Here is a 25,245-nt window from a genome sequence, read left to right as displayed (position 1 = left end):
GCAATAAATTAGCAACAGTTATGCAGATTGACACTGCAGAACTATAGATGCGCTCAGTGATCGAAAACCCTGTTTTAGGATTTAGTGTCATCTGGGTCTGCATCTGGGGGAATTTCCTTCCCTTCCTCTCCTGTCATGAAATGGATCTCTCTCTCCAAAACGGACAATAAATAAAAAGCTTTTTGCAGAGGGGGTTAGAGTTCAGACTGGTATACAGCTAGAGTGTTCTCGGCCAAGGTGATTGGTTGGGTCATCTCTGCCGAGATTTAACATAGATGGCTTTTGTTAACATTAAAACTATAGATTTTATAATAATCTAAACTTGGGTACTAACTAGCACTGTGGTAACAGCTTAAAGGGGTTCTGTGGGCCTTAAAAAAAAAAAAAAGTGTCACTTACCTGGCACTCCTACCAGACCCCTGCAGCTATTAAGTCCCAGGCCATAACTGAAGCTGCCTCAGTTTGTTGCCGTCGGTGACCTGCTAATTATTCGTCTAACTAGACGAATCGCACTGTGGCTGCGCGCGTCCTCACTCCCGCATGCATCATCGGGAGCTTACAGCACAGGCGCAGTACAAGAAAACTTCGTACTACGCTTGTGTTATATGGGGAGGGGGCGTGCAGCTTCATTTGTTATATACCAGCCATAGCAGATGGGTAGCATGTAAAATTACCCTTTCTATACTCTTAAATAATCCAATATAAATGTGTAGATTAAATAAACTATACTACCAGAAAATCTTAACGAAAGCATTACCTTTCCATAGAAATCGCTCATCTGCTCCAGTGGTACATGGGAGCCTTCATACATTTCAATGACTTCTGAATCTGAGACAACATCAAATCCTCTGAAAAAAACATGAAAGAGCAAGACTCAAAAGAGGTTTCCTCATACAGGCAGCTTCCACTATGCACCCTTCTGTACTTCTGGCATCATTCTTCACTAAATTCAAGTTTCAACTATTCCATAAATCCAAGTTTATTTATTTATTTATTTATTTTTTGTATATGTGCAATCAGGATACCACTTACACAGTTGAGTGTGTAATCAATGCTTATAGAAGATGGCATATACCTAAACAAGAATATTAACAACATTAAATATTACTTAACACGGTTACATTAAGTACTGTATTGCTAGACTTGATTTCATGAGGTTAAAGTGGATGCATGACAATCTATATGACACTGGTGGGGGTAATTTCCTATAAGAGAAATATGGGGTGGAAATATCTAAATACTAAACAATAATAATCTAATCATATGCAGAGGCAGTATCTTAGGATTTTTTTCTTCCTGTGCTCCTGACTACGCATTTGAAGGTGCGTACACACCTTTGATGAATGTTGCCCTTTGGGGATCAGGACCTGATCCCTATGATATCGCTTGGGCCTGGCTGCACAAATACCGTCAGCTGTGTAGCTGACGACACGCTGCATTATGCAAGAGGGGGTGAAGGGAGACGTGCGGCGTGTGTGATGTCACATGGCTGGCAGAGAACGATGCAAAGAATGGGATCTGCGTCGCTGGGGGTTAGTAGATCTGCCTGGGCAATTGCTCATAGGTTGGGGGTCACCAGCTGCCGTACACACGTCTGACTATCGGCTGAGGCAATCGTTATCGGCCACCTCAGCCGACTTAAAGGGAACCTAAACAGAGGGATATGGATGTTTGCTTTTAAACAATACCAGTTACCTGGCAGTCCTACTGATCTCTTTGGCTGTGGTAGTGGCTGGATCACAGACCTGAAACAAGCGTACAGCTAATCCAGTCTGACTTCAGTCAGAGCATCTGATCTGCATGCTTGTTGAAGGTCTGTGGCTGAAAGTATTAGAGACACAAGATCAGCAGGAGATTCAGGCAACTGGTGTTATTTTAAAAGGAAAAATCCATATTCTTGTCAGTTTAGGTTCCCTTTAAGTCAGGCATGTGTACAAAGCTTAGAGCGTACCTGAAATTACATGATGAGATAAACATAATAGTAGTACTAGTTCTACTAAGAAATTGCCTGGAGTCCCTTTCGGTTTTCCAGTATAGCTAGAGTAAAAAAACTTGAATTATAAATGAGCTTCTCAAAAAGCTTGTCGAATATATTGTCCAAATATAGTCTGGTTTCCTGAAAAGTAAATAAAAGCCAAAAGGCTATCATCTGTCAGGGATAAGGCAGATAATAAGGTTTTAGTGAAGGAAAGCACAAAGGGTTATTACTTTAAATTGTAAGCCTTTGGGCAGGGTCCTCCTCCTTTTGTGTCCAACCTGATCATGCACCTCCGTTACTGTGAACCCATGCTAGGCCTCTTGAGTGAACCTAACTTGCTTAATCTCCATGCTCCCCTCCAGTGACTGACTAAGCATTACCTTGTACTCATACTGTGCTGCATGATCTGATCTTTCTTGTATTCAGGTATTGTCATTTTGCTGTATGTCACCCCTAAATATTGTATGTATCCCTATTTATTGTCCAGCGCTGCGTAATATGTTGGCGCTTTAGAAATACAATAAATAAATAAATAAATAATTACTTTAATTTCTTTTTCAGCGAAACAAGCCAGAGTTTGGATTCTGAACGATAGCTGTGTCTGATGCAACCTTAAAAATGAACCCATTAAACTGAAAATAATATCAATATCAATTTCCTCCTCCTCCTCCTTCCTCCTCCTCCTCCTCACTCCTCCTCCTCCATAGTAATGCTCTGCAGCAGGGGTGTCAAACTCAATCACGGAAAGGGCCAAAACTACAACAACATACTATAGCTTAAATCGAGGGACAAATTGTTTATTAAGATTTATTGAAAAAGGGGTGTCGTGGGGGGGTGAAGGTGTGTAAATGGGGAGGGGGGGACCCATGCTAATTTTGCGGGTGGGGGGGGGGCAGTGGATTATCGCTACACCCAGTTTAAAACTGCCAAGGTTTCAGTCAGAAACACTGCCACCAGTGTGCTCCTTTGGACTGGAAGGCAGTGTGCACTGTTTCTTTGCTTCTTATGTGATTGACATTATAAGCTCTTGAAGGCCACATAAAATGGCACATGAGGGTCACACTTGGCCAGCAGGCCTTGTGTTTGACACCTGTGCTCTACAGCAGGGGTTCTCAAACTGGGTGCCGCGGCACCCTGGTGCGCCTTGAGCACCTGCCAGGGGTGCCTCGGCGTTCATCCCCATCCTTTGGGAGGTGCTGCTGAATAAGGTTCATAACAGCATTTCAGTAGTTATTTTTGCTGAGGGGTGCCTTGAAAAAAATTCAGAGCCATCAAGGGCGCCGTCACCCAAAAAAGTTTGAGAACTACTGCTCTACAGTTTCCTCCCCTCTCCAGTCTGTTATCACACAAAAATGACATGCCAGCTGAGTAGGCATGTGATTACGGGCATCACATCAGTACTTTGTACTACATAATATCTTATTTATGTACTAAAGTTACCTAGTCTTGTGAAGGGACTCAGGAGCAGAGTTCACTTTTTTTAAACTGTATAAGTTCCTTAATTAGGTCAAATAAATCTGTGTTGTGTACTTTATCATATAACCCTTCACCAGCCATATCCAGAAACACAAACTTCTACTGCTTTAACGGCAGTCTTTTAAAGTTCACTTTGTCCCACTTTGTCCCATTCTCCTTACAGTCTGACCAGCAAGATGACAACTCTTCCAATTCAGCCATTTTAGGCTGCGTAACCAAATATAAAGCAGGATCTTGCTTTTTAATATAGATTATATGAAATCAAAATTTGCAGGGCACAACGTTTTATGCATTGCACAAAACTCAGGGTAATTAGCTCTGGGATTGCAAAAAAATCTTCCTGTGCTAAAAAGAGGGATTCTGCTTGGTTGAGAGAACAAAAAGTCTGTGAACTGTACAAACTCTTTCCCCATCTCGTCATCACTCACATGAGGTAATCACCCAAATCTATTCTCGAAATTAAATTGACCCTAATGTCACAACTGATATGCATAATGGTGGCTGGATATTGTAGTGGTTGAGGGCTCTGCCTTTGACACAGGCAACCAGTGTTCGAGTCTCGGCTCTGCCTGTTCGTAGCGCCATCCTCTGTATTAACTTGATATGCATAATGAACAAAAGTGAAGTCCCACAAAGTGAGAGTCTGCAGTTTACCAGAGACTCAGAAAACAGTAAGGTTTTCAGTTAAAAGTCAGTTTAAGAGAGAAAAAAAAAACCCACACACACACACCACAACAACAACCACTGAGCTTATCCAAATGCCACAAAGCTTTAAATACTAGGAATGCAGAAGGGTGGAAGGATCTCTAAAGACTTTTATTGTCACAGAAACACATCAAATACACATCTCAGCAGGCCTGGTTCTCAGCAAACTCTAAGTGACCTAGCATTGACCTTTTCAGCCTATCCTACAGCATTACATTTGTACAAAAAGACAAGCTTAATCCCTTCAGTCCCAGCGGTCTCTGGCCCCTTAAGGACCAGAGATCGCTGGTACCAGAAATCGCTGCATCGCCGCACTGAATTGCCGCTACTGCCGTTCACGTATCACCTCAACCCACCCACTCTGCCTCTGTGAGCCTGTCAGGGGCCGATTTCATTGGCTCTTGACCCTGTGATCAATGTGATCCAATGAGATTGGCTCACATTGATGGCAGGGCCAGGAGCCAATGAAGCCTGCTGGGTGACTGGAGTTTATTTGGACTCAGGAGTTATTTGGATTGTTTTTTTCGCTTGTGTTTGCTTGTAGAATTGATTTAGTGACATTCAACCATAAAAAAATAAATAAATAAAAAAGCAAAGTGTAATTAAATATTCAGAAAGGACATAAGCTGGAACCACTGAGGGTAGTACCATCTTTGGGCTCTGCCATCCTGTCCATTTGAGGTATAGGCCAGATATGTAAAGCTCTTTGTTATAGAGTTTATCTACTTTTCACTGATGCTGTCGAAGGGCTCCTGCTGTTCATCAGAAACCCTAAAATGAACTCTCACTGCAAAACCCCTCAAAGCTCACCCCAACCTGAATACTTGCAATTACCTTCTGCTTTAAGAAGGCAAACTCCTGTTTTGCAATGTATTAGTTGTTGCAGCAGCTACCACTGTAACACTAAGGACTGGATAAGAGAAGAAAAAAAAAGAAAAGTGTATTTCTCTAATAATTTAGTTTTATTGTGGGTTGTACGGTTTATCTGTTCAGGATTGTATAATTTGTCCATAAACTTCAGTGCACCATTTTTCCTTTTTTTAATAAATAAAATCTATCCATAGAAACATGTATTTGCAAACTCTGTGTTATTCTGCAGAAGCTGGCCCTGAACACTGGAAAATCTATGTGCAGGGAGGGGCATCTGTCATACTTGTAGTGAGAGGGATATGGAGGCTGTAATATCCATTTACTTTAAGGGCTGGTTCATACGGATGTAGTCCTGCGGCGGTAAACGATTGCCTTGTTATTTGTCATTTAATCGCTGTCCATTCAGATAAATTGACAGCTGTCAGTATGATAGCTTACCGTTGTTTACCATCATTTGCGCAAATGGCGCATTTTAAACCCGATTTTTATCGTCACCTGCCTGGGGATTGGCCAATCCTGGAAGCAATATGGAGCTTGGAGGCTACCACCACCCTTCTGTGTCCTGTGATAAAAGCCATTGAACCCCAGGAAGTGCGCCGAAAGCCGACAAATGCTTTTCTGCAAGCTTGCAGAAAAGTATTTGGAGTGAGACACTGGACTGCCGCAGGCGGCTGGGTTGAGACGCGCATCTGAACCAGCCCTATAAAGGCGCCGTGGTTTGCGACATTAAAGTTGCAAATTCAGAAAGTGAACCGGCAGCAGGGACAGAAGCATCGGTGAGTGGCTGTGAGGGCACAGGATGTCTGCGGGGGACCATTAGATGCCCCGGGTAAGTTCAACTCTTCCCCCCCCTTACTGTACTAATTTATACAATGCCAATTCTCTGACTGTCCTGCTGGGGTTTTTTTCTGACTTCAGCAGCAGATGAAACATATACATTACTGCACTTTGACCACACTAACTGCATGTTTGTTCTAACACTAAGGGTGCGTTTCCACTAACGCGAATTCGCATGCGTTCCCCGCATGCAAATTCGCATAACCAATCAAAGTGAATGAGCCTGTGTCCACTTGTCAGGGCTCATTTCCACTATCGCGAATTCGCATGCGTTTTTCGCATGCAAATTTGCATAGCAATACAAGTGAATGGGACTGTTTCCACTTGTCAGGATTCCTGTGCGTTTTTCTGTGCAGAAAAAATTCGGATGGCAGAGCCATCAGAATTCGCATACCGCATACCGCTATGCGAATCGCATGCAATGCATTTAATAGGAAATTCGCATGCGGTTTAGGTATGCGAATTTTCATGCGAATTTTCATGCGAATTCGCATAGAAACAATGGAAAAAGCACTCCAGCACTGCCAAGGTTAAATTCGCATGCATCGTCATCCATGCGAATTCGCATGCGAATTTGTACCTCGGCGATTCGCACCGCACAAGTGGAAATGCAGCCTCAGGAAAACGGAGCGTTTTCTTGTGCAGGAAAAATCTGCTCAGCAGAGTCATCCGAATTCGGACACCGCACACACGCGTGCGATTCGCATACAATGTATTTAATAGGGAATTCGCATGGTGTTTTTTCATGCGAATTCGCATACGATTTCGCATGGAATCAATGAAAAAGCACACAGGCACTGACATGGTTAAATTCGCACACAGCGTCATCCACGCGAAATCGTATGCGAATTCGCGGTAAAATTCGCATGCGATTTTGCTCCTGCATGCGAATTCGTCCGCGGAGAATCCGCGGCAATTTCCCACCGCACTAGTGGAAATGCACCCTAAAGGTGGCCACACACCATACAATAAAAAAAAAAAAAAAAAATTTCGCCAATTCAATACTTATTACAATCGGTTGTCCTGAAAAATCAAGAGCTTTTCTTTGTTTTCGATTGCTAAATCTGATTTCCTGTTTTTTGGATGTTTTTTTTTTCTGTTTTTTTGGGAGATTGGACATGTTGGAAATTTCAGACCAACTTTATCAAGAATTGTATGGTGTGTGATGGATTGTCAATTACTTGATGTACATTTCCAATCAACTTTTTCTGAGCTTTCATTTTATTTATGATTGGGGGAGCCCCCCCACCCCTGCTCCGCGCTGCACCCTCTTAAATGATTGCCAGGCTAGTGACACTCTGCTTGACGCTAGCCTGCTTTAAAGCGGATCCGAGATGAAAAACTAACTATAACAAGTAACTTTCTATACATCTTATCTAAAGTTTAGATAGTTTACACAGCAAATCTAGCTGCTAACAGCTTGAATAGAATATGATTATTTAATCCTGTGATACGACAGCAGCCATGTTGTTTGTAAACATTACACAGAGACAGGTTTATCTGCGTCTTGAGCAAGAAAAAAAAAAACCTAATCCCCCTTCCTCCTCCCCCCTGCCTCTGAAATCTCTGGCTAGTAATACCTCCCCCTCCTCCTGCCCAGACTGAGCTCCCATGAGCCCTTGCTACTGTCTGAAAGTGCCTTGGCGCTTTGAAAATCTGTGGGCATTGCTTGTTTATTTTTTAGGGAATTAGAGTATTAAAACAAAAACAAAAAAGTATTTGGCTTGAGGAATGCCCTAGAAACAATAGGAAAGGAACACAATTATGCAATGTGTAAAAGTTCAACTCGGATCTACTTTAATTATGTGAGGCTGTCAGTCAGCCTTGTAGCATCTCCATAATCTATGCACACCTCCTCCACCTTTTCAAAGCCGACCTTTGACCTAGGTGCCGATGCTCGACTACTGCAGGTACACCACTCCTGCCAAACCGTGAATTTTTTAGAACAAACTAAAACGGCACACAAAAGGCTTCAGTAGGTAAACTGTATTAACAGCATACAGAGCACACTACATGTTTCGGGTGGAGCCCTCCCTCGACACCTGAGGAAGGGCTCCGCCTGAAACGTGTTGTGTGCCTCTGTATGCTGTTAATACAGTTTACTTACTGAAGCCTTTTGTGTGCCATTTTCATTTATTCTAAAAACACAAAAAAAAACACATACACAAAAGATAACACACTCCCCCTGGCCACTCTCCGCCTCTGTTAGCTTCCTCCATTAGGACTTCCTATTGGAGGAAGCTAACAGAGGCGGAGAGTGCGTTATCAGGGGCAGATGCTACGAGGCTGACTGACAGCCTCACATAAAGAAAGCAGGCTAGCGACAAGCAGATTGTCGCTAGCCTGGCGATCTTTTAAGGGTGTGCAGCGCAGAGCAGCAGTGGCGATATAGTGACCCAGAGGCATGTCTTTGTGCACATGACATGCCTCTGGGTCCTATTAGGATTGCAGTATGCCGCCTCAGGTTCTATTTAAGAAGGCAACATTTCTGTTTTGCATAGTGTTTTAGTAAGAGGGCTTTTTGGTCTCTTTCAGCCCCTTACACAGGCCTAGGAGTTCTGGTTCACCATGAGCTTGCTGGGCAATCTATATTTCTGGAGTAAGACTACACTGTTTATTCCTGGGTATCAAATGGCTGATGGCAAAGCAATAGCTATAACAGTGTTTGATGAACTTGTTTAAACTTGGCAGAGCTGCTGTAAACAGCACAGAAGAAAATAAAAAAAAAAACATTTCAAATATTACTTGCATTTGTACATTAAACGGAATATAAAATCATTACAAGAAGGACTTTAAAAAGCGGTTTAACACCCAGCATTACAACTTTGCTTTAAAAGATTGCTTACAGCTTACAAACTATTATGCCAGATTTTTTTTTAAGCAGAAATTCACTGAATGGGTTAAACATGACATTTTAGTGTTGGATTTAACTAGGAATCCGCATCCGTTCTTATCTGTAGTTACAAAATGTATCTTTATTTGGAATACAAATAGACCTTTGAAAAGCCTGCCGGGGAAGCCCTCTTTGTTCTCTCAGAGCAGTGTTTGTTTGTTACATTGTAGATAGATACATTTGTAACTAAACAAGCAAGCACGAGGAGCATTTCTAGCTAAATGCAGCACTAAAATGTCATGTTTAATCCATTCAGTGAATTTCTGCTAAAAAAAAATCTGGCATAATAGTTTATAAGCTGTAAGCAATCTTTTAAAGCAAAGTTAAAATGCTGGGTGTTAGACCACTTTAATCATTGTAATAAAACACTGTAACCTAACTTTTAGTATGGAAAGTCCAATAGTGTCTTTTCTTTATCAAAGCCAGACATGTGGTAAAGAAAGCATACAGAATTAACGGCAAGTTAATTTTTTTTTTCTTTAGAATATGGACATAAATATAGCTCAGTGCTGCACACGTTTTCTGCATTTTATTAAAATGATTGTTACATTTCAATGTGCAGCCAGCTAAGAGTTTCTATAGTTCCTTCTCAAAAAATTAGCATATTGTGATAAATTTCATTATTTTCTGTAATGTACTGATAAACAAACACACACACACACACACACACACACACACACACACACACACACACACACACACACACACACACACACACACACACACACACACACACCTGGAGCAGTTCAAGCCTTTTATTGTTTTAATATTGATAATTTTGGCATACAGCTCATGAAAACCCAAAATTCCGATCTCAAAATTTTTTTCCATATTTCATCCGACCAATAAAACAAAAAAAAGTGTTTTTAAAACAACAAAAAGTAAACCTTCAAATAATTAATGTTCAGTTATGCACTCAATACTTGGACGGGAATCCTTTTGCAGAAATGACTGCTTCAATGCCACGTGGCATGGAGGCAATCAGCCTGTGGCACTGCTCAGGTGTTATGGATGCCCTGGATGCTTCAATAGCGGCCTTAAGCTCATCCAGAGTGTTGGGTCTTGCGTCTCTCAACTTTCTGTTCACAATATCCCACAGATTCTCTATGGGGTTCAGGTCAGGAGAGTTGGCAGGCCAATTGAGCACAGTAATACCATGGTCAGTAAACCATTTACCAGTCGTTTTGGCACTGTGAGCAGGTGCCAAGTCGTGCTGAAAAATGAAATCATCTCCATAAAGCTTTTCAGCAGATGGAAGCATGACGTGCTCCAAAATCTTCTGATAGCTAGCTGCATTGACCCTGCCCTTGATAAAACACAGTGGACAAACACCACCAGCTGACATGGCACCCCAGATCATCACTGACTGTGGGTACTTGATACTGGACTTCAGGCATTTTGGCATTTCCCTCTCCCCAGTCTTCCTCCAGACTCTGGCACCTTGATTTCCGAATGACATGCAAAAGTTGCTTTCATCTGAAAAATGTACTTTGGACCACTGAGCAACAGTCCAGTGCTGCTACTCTGTAGCCCAGGTCAGGCGCTTCTGCCGCTGTTTCTGTTTATTTCAAAAGTGGCTTGACCTGGGGAATGCAGCACCTGTAGCCCATTTCCTGCACACGCCTGTACACGGTGGCTCTGGATATTTCTACTCCAGACTCTGTCCACTGCTTCCGCAGGTCCCCCAAGGTCTGGAATCGGTCCTTCTCCACAATCTTCCTCAGGGTCCGGTAACCTCTTCTCGTTGTGCAGCGTTTTCTGCCACACTTTTTCCTTCCTACAGACTTCCCACTGAGGTGCCTTGATACAGCACTCTGGGAACAGCCTATCCGTTCAGGCTCAGGGGTGATTGGCTGTCATAGGCTAATGCCTATGACAGCCGATCAGTGATTGGCTGCCGGGAGAAGGGAGGGAGGGAGAATAATAATAATAATAATAATAATAATAATAGCAACATTTAAAAATAAATGTAATAAATATAAAAATAAGTAAACATCCCAGCACGGATCGGAGCCCACCAACAAAGAGCTTTGTTGGTGGGCAGAAAAGGGGGGGGGGGGAAAATCACTTGTGTGCCGAGTTGTACGGCCCTGCAGCAAGCCCTTGAAGTTGCAGTGGCCTAATTTGTTAAAAATAGCCTGGTCACTAGGAGGGGTTTAAGTCCGTGGTCCTTAAGTGGTTAAACATGTAAGGTCACAGAAAATACAATCATTGTTTTTAGCAAATTATCTGAAACTTGGGTGACAAGCAAAATAACTCACACACACACACCAGTATCCCCCTCCTGGCATCTGCTTTTGGGTACAAAAAGCTCCTGGACAGACAGCTGACACTCTACTCTGTCAGCCATCCTGGCCTGTCATTGACAAACGTGAATGCCCCAGCACGTCGCCTGTACAATGAGATTCACCGGAGCCTTGTATCACCTGGATTCTGGTGTATAGTCCTGCCAGCTTGCAGAAAAAGGCCTCTGCGTTTTCTATATCGGATATAGAGAAGGCCAGAACTATTTTCTACAAGGTCTTCACCAAAGATACATTTTAACCTCCCTGGTGTCTAATCTCTTTGCAATTTGTGTACCAAAAGCGGTACTTTTTTTTCATTGTTTCTTTATATTGTAAGCATTTTTGCTGGGCGCTTTCAAGTTACAGTCTACAATATAACATCCCCCCCCCCCCCTTTCACCCCCCAAAAATATTTTTTTTTTAAACTTTAACTGGTTTCCAATCGCATCACTTTGATGGACGTGGCTGCAGCGGCAGCCCCAGGACCGCCTAACGCCGATTGGCGTAAAGTCCTTGGGCAGGGATTTGCAGGAAATCGCGCGCATCTCCGCTTGGATGACGGAGCTCCGCTATCAGTCTCCCAGTGGCGATCTAGGGCAGCACTGTACTGGGGACAGCCGTGTGACACGGCTGTCCCCCTGGGGGAGGCAGATGTGATCTGCTGTCATATTATTATTATTATTATTATTTAGTATTTATATAGCGCCGACATATTACGCAGCGCTGTACAGTGTATATATATATATTGTCACTAACTGTCCCTCAAAGGAGCTCACAATCTAATCCCTACCATTGCCATATGTCTATATTATGTAATGTAAGTACTGTAGTCTAGGGCCAATTTTTAGGGGGAGCCAATTAACGTATCCATATGTTTTTGGAATCTGGGAGGAAACCGGAGTGCCCAGAGGAAACCCACGCAGACACGGAGAGAACATACAAACTCTTTGCAGATAGTGCCCTGGCTGGGATTCGAACCAGGGACCCAGCGCTGCAAGGCGAGAGAGCTAACCACTACGCCACCGTGCTGCCCAGGTTGAGGTTGAAGCCTATGACAGCCGATCAGGCTGATTGGCTGGCGGGGGGAGGGAGGGTTATAAAAATAAATATAAAAATAACAAAATGTATTAAACAAAGATTTGTAAAAAATAAAATAAACATTTGGGGAGCAATCACAGCTCACCAACAGATGGCTCTGTTGGTGGGCAAAAAAAAGGGGGGGGGGAGAAATACTTTGTGTGCCGAGTTGTACGGCCCTGTAAAGCTGCAGTGGCCTATTTTGTTAAAAATGGGCGGTCTTTAGGGGGGTTTAAACCCGTGGTCCTTAAAGAGACTCTGTAACAACATTTTCAGCCTTATTTCTTCTATCCTATACCTTTTCTAATGTGATCTGGATTACTGCATCCTTTTGTAGCTGCACTGTCTCTGTAATATATCTAATCTTCTTTTCTTTGTCAAGCTTTGTCGACCCAGGGAGGACCCCCTGCAGGCTCTGTGTGCTTTGTTTACTCCTCATAGACTGCCCTCTGTTTCAGCTTGTGATGCAGTTTGTGAGGAGATAGAGATATAGATAGATATAGATATATATACATATACACACACAATATACACACACACACACACACACACACGATTGGTAGGTTTTTTTTTATTGTACAAATCGGACAGTACAGATTTTCTTTAAGGAGGTTAAAGAGTACCTAAACTATAAGTTACAATTTGCTTTAAGGCTGCTTACACACTAAGACGTTACAGGCGCACGTTAGTGCAGCCTGTAACGCTCCCCCAACACACAGCAATGTAACACAAGTGGGCTGTTCACACTGCCCACGTTGCGTTACATGTGCAGCATACTGTAGCGAAGCCGCGTTTGACTGTTTGCACATGCTCAGTCATGTTGGGGAGGAGCGGAGAGCGGCCAGGCACATGGCTAATTAATATTCACTGCACGTTGTGACGTGCAGTGTTTACTTCCTGGTGCGGCCGCTCTGTGCGGCGATTGGCCGGCGGGACCACGTGATGCCGCATCCGTCCAAGAGTACGCATCACGGACGCCAGAGTGAGCTGCACAACGCGGCTCACTCTGACGTCCACATCGAAGAGCACCAGGCCTTGCGTTAGGCGCACGTTATGCGACCTTAACATAGCACCTAACGCAACGTCTTGGTGTGCAAGTAGCCTTAACCTAATAAGTTCCCAAGATATATAAACTCACACATGATAAAGTGTGATTTTCTCACCCCCAGGGTCTGTATTCCACATATGGTCTTGAAATCCCTGCCCCCAGTGTCAAATTGGACTTGGGCCTTTTCTTTCCAAACCATAGTTGCAAAGGATGCTGGGGGATGGATGTCATAACTCCACCCCTCATGTCCATGTGATCTAATATAGGCAGACCGCCATCTTAAATAAAAGGGGCCCATACACTGGTCGTTTTCAGCCATCAATCGACTGGAAATCGATTCAACTGAATCGGCCGATTTGAGCTGACTGGATGGAAAATCTAGGTTGATCTGCTGCCAGAGTTGCATTGGATCTAATGGTCCAATAATGCATTTAGATCGATTTCCAATATATTTTATTATGAAATCTATTGAAAATCTGTTCCTAGTGTGTGGCACACATCAGATAGATTTCTGTCAGATTTGACTTGACAGGCATCTGACAGAAATCTGATTGACAAATCTGCTGCAAATCTATAAAGGTAGCCATACACTGGTCGATTTGCCATCAGATTCGACCAACAGATAGATCCCTCTCTGATCGAATCTGATCAGAGAGGGATCGTATGGCTACCTTTACTGCAAACAGATTGTGAACCGATTTCAGCCTTAAACCGCTCACAATCTGTTGTGGTGGTGGTGGTGGTGCTGCTGCTGCCGCCGCTCTCCCCCGCATACATTACCTGCTCCGCCGGCATGACTGCCCCCGGTCACGACTGCTCAGTCTCCGCTCTGGTCTCCAGGTCCGGCATGCTTTACTTCTTCCTGCCCGGCAGGAGGTTTAAACAGTAGAGCGCCCTCTACTGTTTAAACTTCCTGCCGGGCAGGAGGAACTGAAGCATGCCGGAGACCAGAGCGGAGACGGAGCAGCGGTGACTGGGGGCAGTCGCGCTGGCGGAGCAGGTAATGTATTGCCGCTCTATTGCGTCGGTCGTCGGGCACTCGAACGCCACTGGCGTCGCGCTCCCTACCCGCGGGCGATCGACGGTAATTTTCCGCACGGAGCGATCGACGGGATCAGACGAAATGGATCGAAATTCGGCGTGTAGCACGAACGATTGGCAGCAGATTCAATCCCAGTGATCGTATCTGCTGTCGAAACGGCGGCAAATCGGGCCAGTGTATGGCCAGCTTAAGTGTATGGCCACCTTAAAGAGAACCAGAGATCCTGTAAAGAAAAGAAATTATACATACCTGGGGCTTCCTCCAGCCCCATAAGCGCTGATCGATCCCACACCGCCATCCAGCGCTGCCCACAGCTATGAGAACCGGGACCCCGCTCTGCCGCCAGTCATAGCCAGTCTCGCGTAGCAGAGGTGCGCTTTTGCATATCTGTGCAGCACTGTATGGGGGGGAATACGTAAAGGGGGCACTTCCTGCGTAGCCCGGCTCCGATGACATCAGCGACGAGAGCCCGTTCTCGTAGTTGCGGGCATCGCTGGACGGCGGCATGGGATCGATTAGTGCGTATGGGGCTGGAGGAAGCCCCATGTATGTATAACTTATTTTCTTTGCAGGATCTCTGGTTCCCTTTAAGAATTATAGCAGACAGGCATGATAAGATAGGCTGCAGCAGTTTTCCTGTGTCTTCTCTATCCTACACACTGTGAAAAGATAAGTAATTTCAACCAGGCAGGCAAACAGCAGGGGAGGGAGGGCCAGGGGAGTTATCCAGGCTAAAGAACAGGGCACAATGCTTTCAGCTTCAGGAGGAATAAGGAAGTGCTACTTACAGATATAAAGTTTACATCTGGTACATCATATTGGATAGAACAGACTCACCTTTATATGTTCAGCTAGGCTAGGTCCACACTAGACACAGTTGCAGGACGGACACTGCAGTCCGGATCAGGGGAAAATTAGGGGAAGTACCACCGTACTGCAAACTGATGAAAGTGCATCAGTTTTGCATCAGTTTCCGTTTTTCCCTGACAGAAAACGTCTCCATCATTAGGAAGGAGTGGGAGGATTTTTTTGGGCCAATCATAAAGCTCAGGATATCCGTTTTCACATCAGTTTTTTGCCTGTGGAGCTGGAGATGCGTTTTCTCATTGCTTTTCACTACCCCTGCGTGTATCCGTGGTCCTGATCCGTTGCGTAAAAATGCAGCAGATCCGGACCTTCCATTCAGGTTTTGAAAACGGGTCCCCGCAAACGCAGACGGATCCGTTTTTTTACTTGGGTGAGGCTGGCTGCTATTTTGAACATTAGTATCCGGGACTCTGTTTTTCATCAGGTTTGAAAAACGCAGCCACGGATACGTTTCCGGACCTAGTGTGGACCAGGTCTAACTCTACATAGTGCATAAGGAACATATATGTATTGCCATTCCGACCTTTTTTGGCTGGAGGTGGTCTTTAATGTTTGCTGCTATGGGCAGTAGTGCTGCCCATAGTTTTTTTTTTGTTCTGTTTTTTTGGTCACACTTAGAATTTTTTATATTAGATCCAATACAGATGTTTGCATTGGATTCAATACAAAAAAAAATTGAATCTACTGCCTCAAGGAGAGAGAAACACGCCAGGGGACGTGATCGCAGAGGGAGAGGAAGCGAGTGGAGAAAGAAAAAGATCGCCGCCCCAAAAAATGGGAATCCACGCACAGGGAAGCCGCAAGGTGCGAGGGAGGGATAGCGCACATGAGGAACGCCGCAGGTGAGTAATAGGAATTACTGGGTGAAGCTGTCTATAACAATAGTAGCTATTTTTTTAGGACAAGCCAGGCTCGTCCTTAAAGGGACACTTAAGTCAAACAAAAAAAAATGAGTTTTACTCACCTGGGGCTTCCAATAGCCCCCTGCAGCTGTCCGGTGCCCTCCCCATCTCCATCCGATCCTCCTGGATCCGCCGGCAGCCACTTCCTGTTTCGGTGACAGGAGCTGACAGGCTGGGGAACGCGAGTGATTCTTCGCGTTCCTAGCCACAATAGCGCCATCTATGCTGCTACAGCATATATCATATACCATATAGCAGCATAGAGGGTGCTAATGTGTCTGGGAACGCGAAGAATCACTCGCGTCCCCAGCCTGTCAGCTCCTGTCACCGAAACAGGAAGTGGCTGCCAGCGGGGCCAGGAGGATCGGAGGGAGACGGCGAGGGTACCGGACAGCTGCAGGGGGCTATTGAAAGCCCTAGGTGAGTAAAACTCATTTTTTTTGTTTGACTTAAGTGTCCCTTTAATGCTAGGGAGGTTAACTAAACTTAGGATATAGCTGTACAGTAGCTGTTAAACAGAAATCAAAACTAGTCCTTGGTAAGAATACTTGTAGATGGTGCAGACAGTAGCATTAGCAAGGAACATCAATTGGGTAATCTACGCAATCTAACTGTGGGTACATCTAAGAGTGATGTGCGGGTACTCTGCGGGGGATTTTTCCTCTATTACACATTCTTCATGCGTGATCTGAACCAGGTTTATAGTTGATAGGCAACACCTCTGCGTTCAATGTGCACAAAATTCTTAGGGCCCGTTTCCACTGTTGCGACGCGATTTCGCCGGCATCCCGACGCTTGTAAAAGCGCATGCGGATGCGTTTCCGCATGCGTTTTTACCCGCGATTTCGAAATTAACTATGACTCTGCCATGGCAAAATAACATTGAAAGAGGTGCGAAATCGCACGCGAATCGTGGGTAAAAACGCATGTAAAAAACGCATGCGTTTTTCCTATTAAATACATTAGCGGCGATTCGCATGGATTCCCGACGCAGGCAAATCTGTGGGTCCCGTCGTGCAGATTTGGCCCGCCGCCAAATCGCTCCCGCACGCCGCACATATGGAAACAGCCCCGGCCACTTCAATGTACCAAGCGAATCCGCATGTCAACGCCGCATGCGGATTCGCTATGGTGGAAACGAGCCCTTAGTGGATTAAAAACAACTCTGTGGGGAGTGCAGATCTAGAGTATAGTACTATTACATAATTAGTTTGTAGTCACCAACCCTAAATTTAACATACCAAATTAATTGATTTAATAAACCTGCAGAATTATTTGCATCTCAGTGACAAGCCCTACTGGTGATACAACTACAAATCAGGCTTTATACTTATAGCAGACATGTTATTTAAGATAGATAGTAGAACTGATGTGTACACAGGAATATCTGTCGCACAAATTATATAATTATTTAAAAATACAGTGACTGCTTTATTGCATCAGTACAAAACTTGTTTTTTGTTCATTTCATTTTTATGGACGCCTATTATATACAAGTTATTTATGATGACTATTGTCTGAGAAATAGAACAGGATATATTTTCTTTTTTAATTAGTTTACATTTATTAGGAGTCTGTGCATTTTTTTCAGACCCCGACTCCAGGTACCCAAAAAGTGCTCCGACTACTTGACTGACTCCACAGCCCTGATTGTGAACTGCAGTGCCATATTGGGTTGCCTTGTACTATCCATTTTGTGGCAATAGCTACATACACTCAGAATGTTAAAAGTACAATAGTCATTTATCTACTGTATTTACTTTATAATCCATGTTACCAGTCTGTATTTATGACTGTGATTAAAGATTCCAGCACCAAAACAGGCACACCACTATGTTAGACATTCTGACAGCTCACCATGTTGCACATATGAACACAAATAGCAGCTTCATACATGCAGTACAAAAAAATAAAGAAAATAATGAATGGCTATCAGAAATATGCAAGAAAGTTGAAACAGTGTCAAATAGTAGATTAGAAGAGATTTATTCACTTCTGGGCAATTCTTAATTACAGATTGGAATAAAAGTAGGTGCTGACGTTAATAGCTGCTAGTTATATTTACTTTAGACCTCATTTTATAGCCAAGAGTGGCTTAACAGGGCTAATAAGCAATAGTTTATTTTGCAATCCTATTCATTGAGGCTTTGAAGTGAATAATCTATGATGCCACATGGTTACATAAAATGCGCTTGCATAAAGAGTAATCTTGATCAGCAGAGCAGACTTCCTTTTCTGCATAATCAAAATAAATAAATAAATAAAATAAATAAGACACCTTGATTCCAAAAATTCAGAACAATACTCAGCCACAATGACCTCCAAGGGATATGCAAGACTTCCAACAGAGAACAAGTATAACATAAGAGTTACTGATCTGAAGTTACACAGGCAGTTTTTTTTTTTTACTGTACATGAAGCCCACTTGTTAAATACCCTTAAAGCAGGGGTCTCAAACTCGCGGCCCGCGGGCCATTTGCGGCCCTCGATACAATATTTTGTGGCCCTCGCTGGCAAAAGCTTCCTTATAGTTCGCTTCAGTGCTCCCAAGTAATCCGCCGCATCCCCGACGCTAAACGAGGGCTGCAGAGGCCCCAAATCACCCAGGGGGGGGGGGGGGGCAATCCGCTGACATTTCCTGGAAGGGGCAGAGCATTCAGCTTCAGCTCTGCCCCTCCTGACGTCAATCGCAGCACGGATCGCCGCCTCTCCCCGCCCCTCTCTGTGAAGGTAGAGTGAGAGGGGCGGGCAGAGGCGGCGATGCTCCGCGATTGTAAAATTCCTTATGCGGCCCAGCCTCATCGTGACTTTGCCTCCTGCGGCCCCCAGGTAAATTGAGTTTGAGACCCCTGAGTGCTGTAACAGATTTTTACTTACCCGGGGCTTCCTCCAGCCCAATAAGCACAGATGCGTCCCTCACCGTCCTCCGTTAAGCCCCGATCAGCTCTGGAATTTGGCTCAGTCTTGCCCAGTCTGACGCGGTGAAGTCAGCCGGGGGTCTTCTGCGCTTGTGCAGAAGATCCCCTGCTGACATCACTGACCCGGAGCTGATTGCCGATTAAAGGAGGACTGCGGGAGGATGGCGAGGGACGAGTCTATGCTTATAAGGCTGGGGGAAGCCCCGGGTAAGTAAAAATCTGTTACAGCGCTCGTCTCTGGTACACTTTAAAAAGTGATCATGAAAGTAAAAAAATAGGGGCACTTACCTCACGATTGGAAAGCCTCTGGATCCTAAAGAGGCTTCTCCTGTCCTCTTCAGAATATGCGATCCAGCGCTGGCACCCCCGAAATGTCACTTGTTGCTGGTGCACGCTGGCGAACTAGCAACTTTCCATCTGAGCTCTGGCGGAAATAGCTGAGCCCAATCGGAACTGCTCTACTGAGCAGGTGCCAGCCGACTGTTTAAAAGCCCCAACCAGCCCCAAACACAAAGCTTCACTCAACATATTGTGAGGGAGAACTGAAAACAACACCGGGTAAGTAATCAGCAGGCATGGGCTTTGAGTAGTAAACTACTCGAATTCGGAATTCAAATAAAGACTAATGACTCCACGTGTGACCGCGGGATAGGAAGGGTTAATTTACCCAGAAGTCTTTGGGGACGTCTGCGTTCCAATACACGTGATAGGCATAATAAAAGCCGCGTTCCACCACTCACTTCCGTGCTTCCTCCTTCTGGTTTAAAAGAGGAAGCGCGGGAGTCATACAACTCAGCTTTCATTACTCCTATGACGCGTGATGGAGCGCAGATGTCCCAAAAGACTTCTGGGTAAGTTAAAACCCCCTATCCCGCTGTCACACGCGAAGTCATTACACTTTATTTGAATTCCTAATTCGAGTAGTTTACTACTCAAAAGCCCATCCCTGGTAACCAGAAAACTTAGAAAACTTGGAATGAAGGTGATACATCTGGGGCACTAACCAGAACCTATTGCTGGGGTGCCCCGGATGTTGCTTGCCATAGTGCCCTATGCTGAAAGACGTTGGAGCGGTGTCTCTGTTGCTATGGCACCATGCAGTGCCCAGAAGTCACTATTGTGCAGGCGAGTGACAGAAGCATGCACGAGACAGAGGAGTGTGGGTGGCAGAGCTACAGATGCATTACACTGCCTGGCAGCAGACATCACATGGGACCGAAAAGGAGGTGGCTGTACACCTTAAAAATGGGAATTCCAGAGACAATAGGAGCCCAAATGGTGCTTTATGTCAGGGAAAATTGTGAAGAAAAGTAAAAACAGTGGTACTCACAAAGATGGGTTGCACTTGGGGGCAACCAACCACATGCAGCAGGTGAAGATTCAGAAAACCCAACTCCACTCGGCTGTTCAGACAGTGATAAGAGAGAAATTGCATCTTATAGTCCGAAAAATTCTGGCTCTACTAATGCTATTTCAAACAGTGCTTAAATCCATTGTTCGGGCTCATGCATTTTTAATGCAAACTGTGTGGAATAGATCACAGCTTGCAATGCACAAAGATTTGTACACAGCACACAAACCATTTTTGGATTATTACATGGATGGACACGTTTGCAATGCTAACTTTCTGTGCGAATGTCAGATGCAGCTTGGCTGGATTGACAGCATTTTATAGGCCATTTCTTCTCCATCAACACCCACAGCAGGTAGTCAGGGAGGGAGCACCAGTCTTGTCCTGAGAGCACAGAGCTGGCCCTGTCCACTTCCTGCTACTTTACAGGAAGAAGCAGAGTGAGGAGGTAGGCAAGGGCAGGAGACACCTCTGCATCACATATGAAAAACTGAATGAGTAATGGCACAGACCCCTATTCATCTTTACTAATAATGAAAAGTCCAGAAGGGGAGGGTAAACTTGAGTTTTGAGAGAAAAACAAAAACAAAACCTTTACTACAAAGTGAGTACTGTGGGCAGTACTCTACACTTAGTTTGCCTTATGCCCTGGAGATGACAGGGTGTCCCTGCAACCTGTCAATAGAAGATTCTGTCAAAGGAAAAAAAAAAAATACAAAAATTCCTGACCGGTTTAATTCTGGATATTTTGCCATTCACTCCACCACACCGTTGAGAGAAAAAAATTGAATAATACACATATCTCTGCTTGCACAGAAAAGGTAGGAACAGGCGGCAAACTGAAGGGTAAGTAAGGCCTTCTACACAAGGTGGATAAAAGTAATTTGACACATCCAAATGTCAGATATCGCTGTATCGGACAACAAAGCGAGGGGAAAAAAAAAAAGTCACCAAATTACATTAAATGACATGTGACTGATATCAATTATTCTGGCCTGTGAATTCAGACTACTATTGGGCAGTCAGCCAGTGTGTACAATGTTGTTCAAATGATATTGTCCCAGAGCATGCATGCATATGTCGTGTTAAATGTTAATTTCGCTTGCGAGTGCAGCATTCGAATGACCTCATTTGGAGCACCAGTGTGTGTGCACAACATTGTTTAAACTATATGAAGCGATCAATGTCCGCACAATGTTTCCAAAAATCCAAAAATTTATTTATTGAGGACGTATCCCAATCATATAAAACGAGTACTTAGACTGACATGTCTCGAACCATCCCGGTTCTTAATCATAGCCATTTTTATGACTTACATCCACATGGTTTTATAGGGGATGGTGGGCGGGACCAGGAAGTGTGACAAACCGGCCAAACCCAGTAAGGGTGGTATCAAGACGTCCGCACACTCAAAAAAGGTCACTACTTGTTTTTTATCCAGCAATGTCGTTTGTGCAGTGCACGCCAACTTTTACTCCAGTTTACAATGACTAGAAATGGTGACAGATTGCCAGAGGAAGCATCTTGCTAAAGGAGGAAGGAGCAGGCAGAATCTACTACTCAGGCCTGAAGCTTAATACATACACTGTTAGGGTCCATTTGCCACTTCTCATGCTGCACACTGTCCATATTGTAATACATTACTGGCATATATTTTAACCCAAGACTGCCAGCTATTTTTTTTTCTTTTTACAAAAGCTACACGCCAGTGGCTGCTATGTTTGTATTGTGTTTGTTAAAGATTTTGCTTAAATGTACTAAAGTCAACATAAGTAGGAATATCATCATACATTTGAGAGGACTGAATTAGGTTACAGAATTATGCTTATTAAAATCAGCTGTAAAATGAATCAAATCTTGCAGTGAAAGCAGTTCACTGGTCCATGTTCAAGCTGCATAGGTTGGCGGTAACATCTGCTTAAAGTAGCAGGCACAGCCATACTATCCCAGGAAAAAAAAAAAAAGTATATATATATATAGATAGATAGATAGATAGATAGATAGATAGATAGATAGATAGATAGATAGATAGATTTCAGTGAATTATATACACAGTTAAAATACTGTATCAAAGAGCTGCTTTAAAAAAAAAAAAAAAAAAAGTACTCAGGGAAAAAAAGTTTTCAGCAGCCAAACCAGACCTTGTTTGCTGTACTGGCACTGAATTTTGGATATTTGTGTTCTACATAGTTCAGTGGTTTTAGTATTTATGCAGCCCTGTCAGCAGCCAGGCAACTGAGTAAGGGCTAGTTCACACTTAATTTAAAAACGTATCCGTAGCTACGTTTTTTGTCCCGGACGAAAAACGTAGCCACGGATACCAATGTTAAAAATAGGAACAGCACACACTCAAGTTAAAAACGTATCCGCGTGCGATCCGCGGAATACGTTTTTAAACCCGGAACGCTGAGTCCGGACTTGCAGCATTTTTCACGGACCCGTATACACGTACGGGTAGTGAAAATCAATGGGGAAACGGGCCTCCCTCTTCACTGACATTTTGGGACACTGGAAACGGATCCGTTTCCAGTGTCCCATGGTGAAGGAGGGGGCCGCCATGCTGAAGGGGGTAGCAGCCAGGACGGGGGGCTGCGGGCAAAGCGGCGGCCAGGGGGGGTCACATCCACCCCCCCCCCTTGCTCACCTGGGTGCCCCCCTCCCCGCTCCCCCTCCAGCTCGCATATAATGTAATAATTTGTACCTAATGAAGTTCGGCGAGCCGGGCACTTCCGCCCACACCGCTCGCCGTCACTTCCTGCGATGCCGCCCACTGAAATACAGAGGGCGACATTGCAGGAAGTGACGGCGAGCGGTGTGGGCGGAAGTGCCCGGCTCGCCGAACTTCATTAGGTACAAATTATTACATTATATGCGAGCTGGAGGGGGAGCGGGGACGGGGGGCACCCAGGTGAGCAAGGGGGGGGGGGGGATGTGACCCCCCTGGCCGCCGCTTTGCCCGCAGCCCCCCGTCCTGGCTGCTACCCCCTCTAGCAAAAAAAAAACAAAAAACGCAAGCGGATCCAAAACGTGTGCTGCAAAAAAGGCAGCACGGATCCGTTTGCGTTCCGGGTTTTGAAAATCGGAGCCCGGACCGCGGATGCGTCCCGCACCCGGAGCTAGTGTGGCCCAGGCCTTACACCATTTATATCACAAGAAGAGGCCTCTTTATAAAAAAAATAAACTACTTTGTATCTTTAACTTCTGATGACTAAAAAAAAACCAAAACAAAACAAAACAAAAAAAACACACTTGGTGAATAAAAAGTCTGTGCCTCTCGGATTTACAAGCCCTACTCCATTGAGCCAAATTAATCCATGCCATGTACTGATGAGGATCAAACAATCCGAAACAGTCTGTATGCATGTTGGATTATTATGGCTCTGTACTTATTAACAAGCTGACACATCATTGCATTCCAGCGGTTCTGGAGGTGTGTTTAGCTTCTAAGGGTAACAATGGTTAATTTGCATATATTCAGCAGTGGTGCACTGGGAGACATCTCAAGCTCACTCCAACCTGAATTATCGCAAATTCTTTCTGTTTTAGGAAAGCAAACTTTTGTTTTTTTTTGAATAAAATTTGTAAGACCAGTTATAATACTTGATCTGTAGGTTCTAAAAAAGCCTGGATTTGGCCAATACTGAGGTCTGGTTTGGCTTCTAAGAAATCTTCCCCTTATGCATTTTTTGTCACAAACATTTATTGTTTTCAATATAAAAGGATATGCATTTCCAAAGACTCCTTATGCATTTTAAACAAGGTAAACAACATGCTTTCTGAACCAGCTCTTCTCATGCTGAAACTACAGGACTGAGCAGATGTATAAGAAACAGCAAAGCATAAAAATCAGATAGATATAAAATTATAGAAGTGTTATTTGTACTCACCGATACACCGTACCAAGCTGAATGTAATGAAAGGAGTCGATCTTCATCAACAGTGCCTTTTAAAAGAGAACATTAAAAAAATGGACATTACTACTGTTATAATTTGCAACATTGTATTCTGAAAGACTTTAGAGTCCCCTACAACAATAGAAATATAAGTATGTGTTGAATAAAATGATTTCCTGTGCGGTCAGGTTTCCCAAAAACACAAGAGTTCACCATTGTGCTGATGCTAGGGCCCCAGCATTAAGCCGGAGGATGTCATGAGAGGCCATGTGCCAGAAGGGCAGGCAGAGACTGACACCAGGGAACATTAGATAAGAGCATATCTGCAGCCTTACCTTATGAACATCATAATGTAGACCTCGAATCGCAAAGTTTGGATCATATTCATAATTTTTTATTTCACTTGGGTACTGAAAGAAAAGAAAAATGGAGCAAATGAGAAAGGTACTCATCCATGTCAGGAGAGAAGTAAAAAAAAAACAAACAAAAAAAAAACAAAAACACACATTTCCATTACAGCTTAAGGGCCCTTTTTCCACTAGCAAGCGCGATCGCAAGCACTAATCACCTGCGCTTGTGATCACGCAGGCTCCTTTTTCCACTGTCGGCATTCTGCTGTACCGCCTTCGGGAGTAACGCGACAGCGACGAGAATCATGCAGGACGGCGATCGCGTTTCGGCAAAAAACGAATTGCGATTGAAGCGCCGTAGTGGAAAAAGAGCTCCGCGATTTACATGTTATCGCAGTGCTTTAGCGATTAGAAAAACGTCTGCGATGCGCTTTTTAAATCGGATCGCAGCCAGTGGAAAAGGGCCCTAAAGGACAGTAAAGAAAGCTTTAAAAACATTACAACACCTGCATATGTGGCTTATATCTTCTAAAGGCCTTTTAAAGTTTCTTCTTGAGGTATTTCAACCATACTTTGGTAAACTTGATGTTTGCAGGTAGCGCACATAAAGCTTACCGGGGTTTTGTTTGTGATCTGCAAAACTCAAGGTCACTGCATGTTACCTAATGCAATTTGATTTTATCCCAAACTTAAATGTAGAGCCTGCTGCTTTTTTCTTACATTCGCCTTAAAGTCAATGGAAGTGCAAGACAT

The 25,245-nt window shown here is 44.1% G+C and overlaps 1 protein-coding gene across 2 annotated transcripts in view; it reads right to left on the bottom strand.

The window, feature by feature from the left end:
- NT5DC3 (5'-nucleotidase domain containing 3) overlaps positions 1 to 25,245 on the bottom strand; it is a 104,265-nt gene that overhangs the window by 53,027 nt on the left and 25,993 nt on the right. Inside the window, exons 3-5 of one of the 2 annotated variants that reach the window (XM_068272798.1) lie at positions 24,478 to 24,552; positions 24,137 to 24,192; positions 758 to 848 (exon numbers count right to left, since the gene is read on the bottom strand). In XM_068272798.1, the coding sequence (XP_068128899.1) occupies positions 758 to 848; positions 24,137 to 24,192; positions 24,478 to 24,552 (222 nt within the window). The remainder of the gene's footprint in view (positions 1 to 757; positions 849 to 24,136; positions 24,193 to 24,477; positions 24,553 to 25,245) is intronic. The other variant, XM_068272799.1, reaches the window with a different exon arrangement.

Source organism: Hyperolius riggenbachi, chromosome 3, assembly GCF_040937935.1.
Source record: "Hyperolius riggenbachi isolate aHypRig1 chromosome 3, aHypRig1.pri, whole genome shotgun sequence".
Lineage (NCBI taxonomy): Eukaryota > Metazoa > Chordata > Amphibia > Anura > Hyperoliidae > Hyperolius > Hyperolius riggenbachi.
This window is presented reverse-complemented; position numbering and strand designations above follow the sequence as displayed.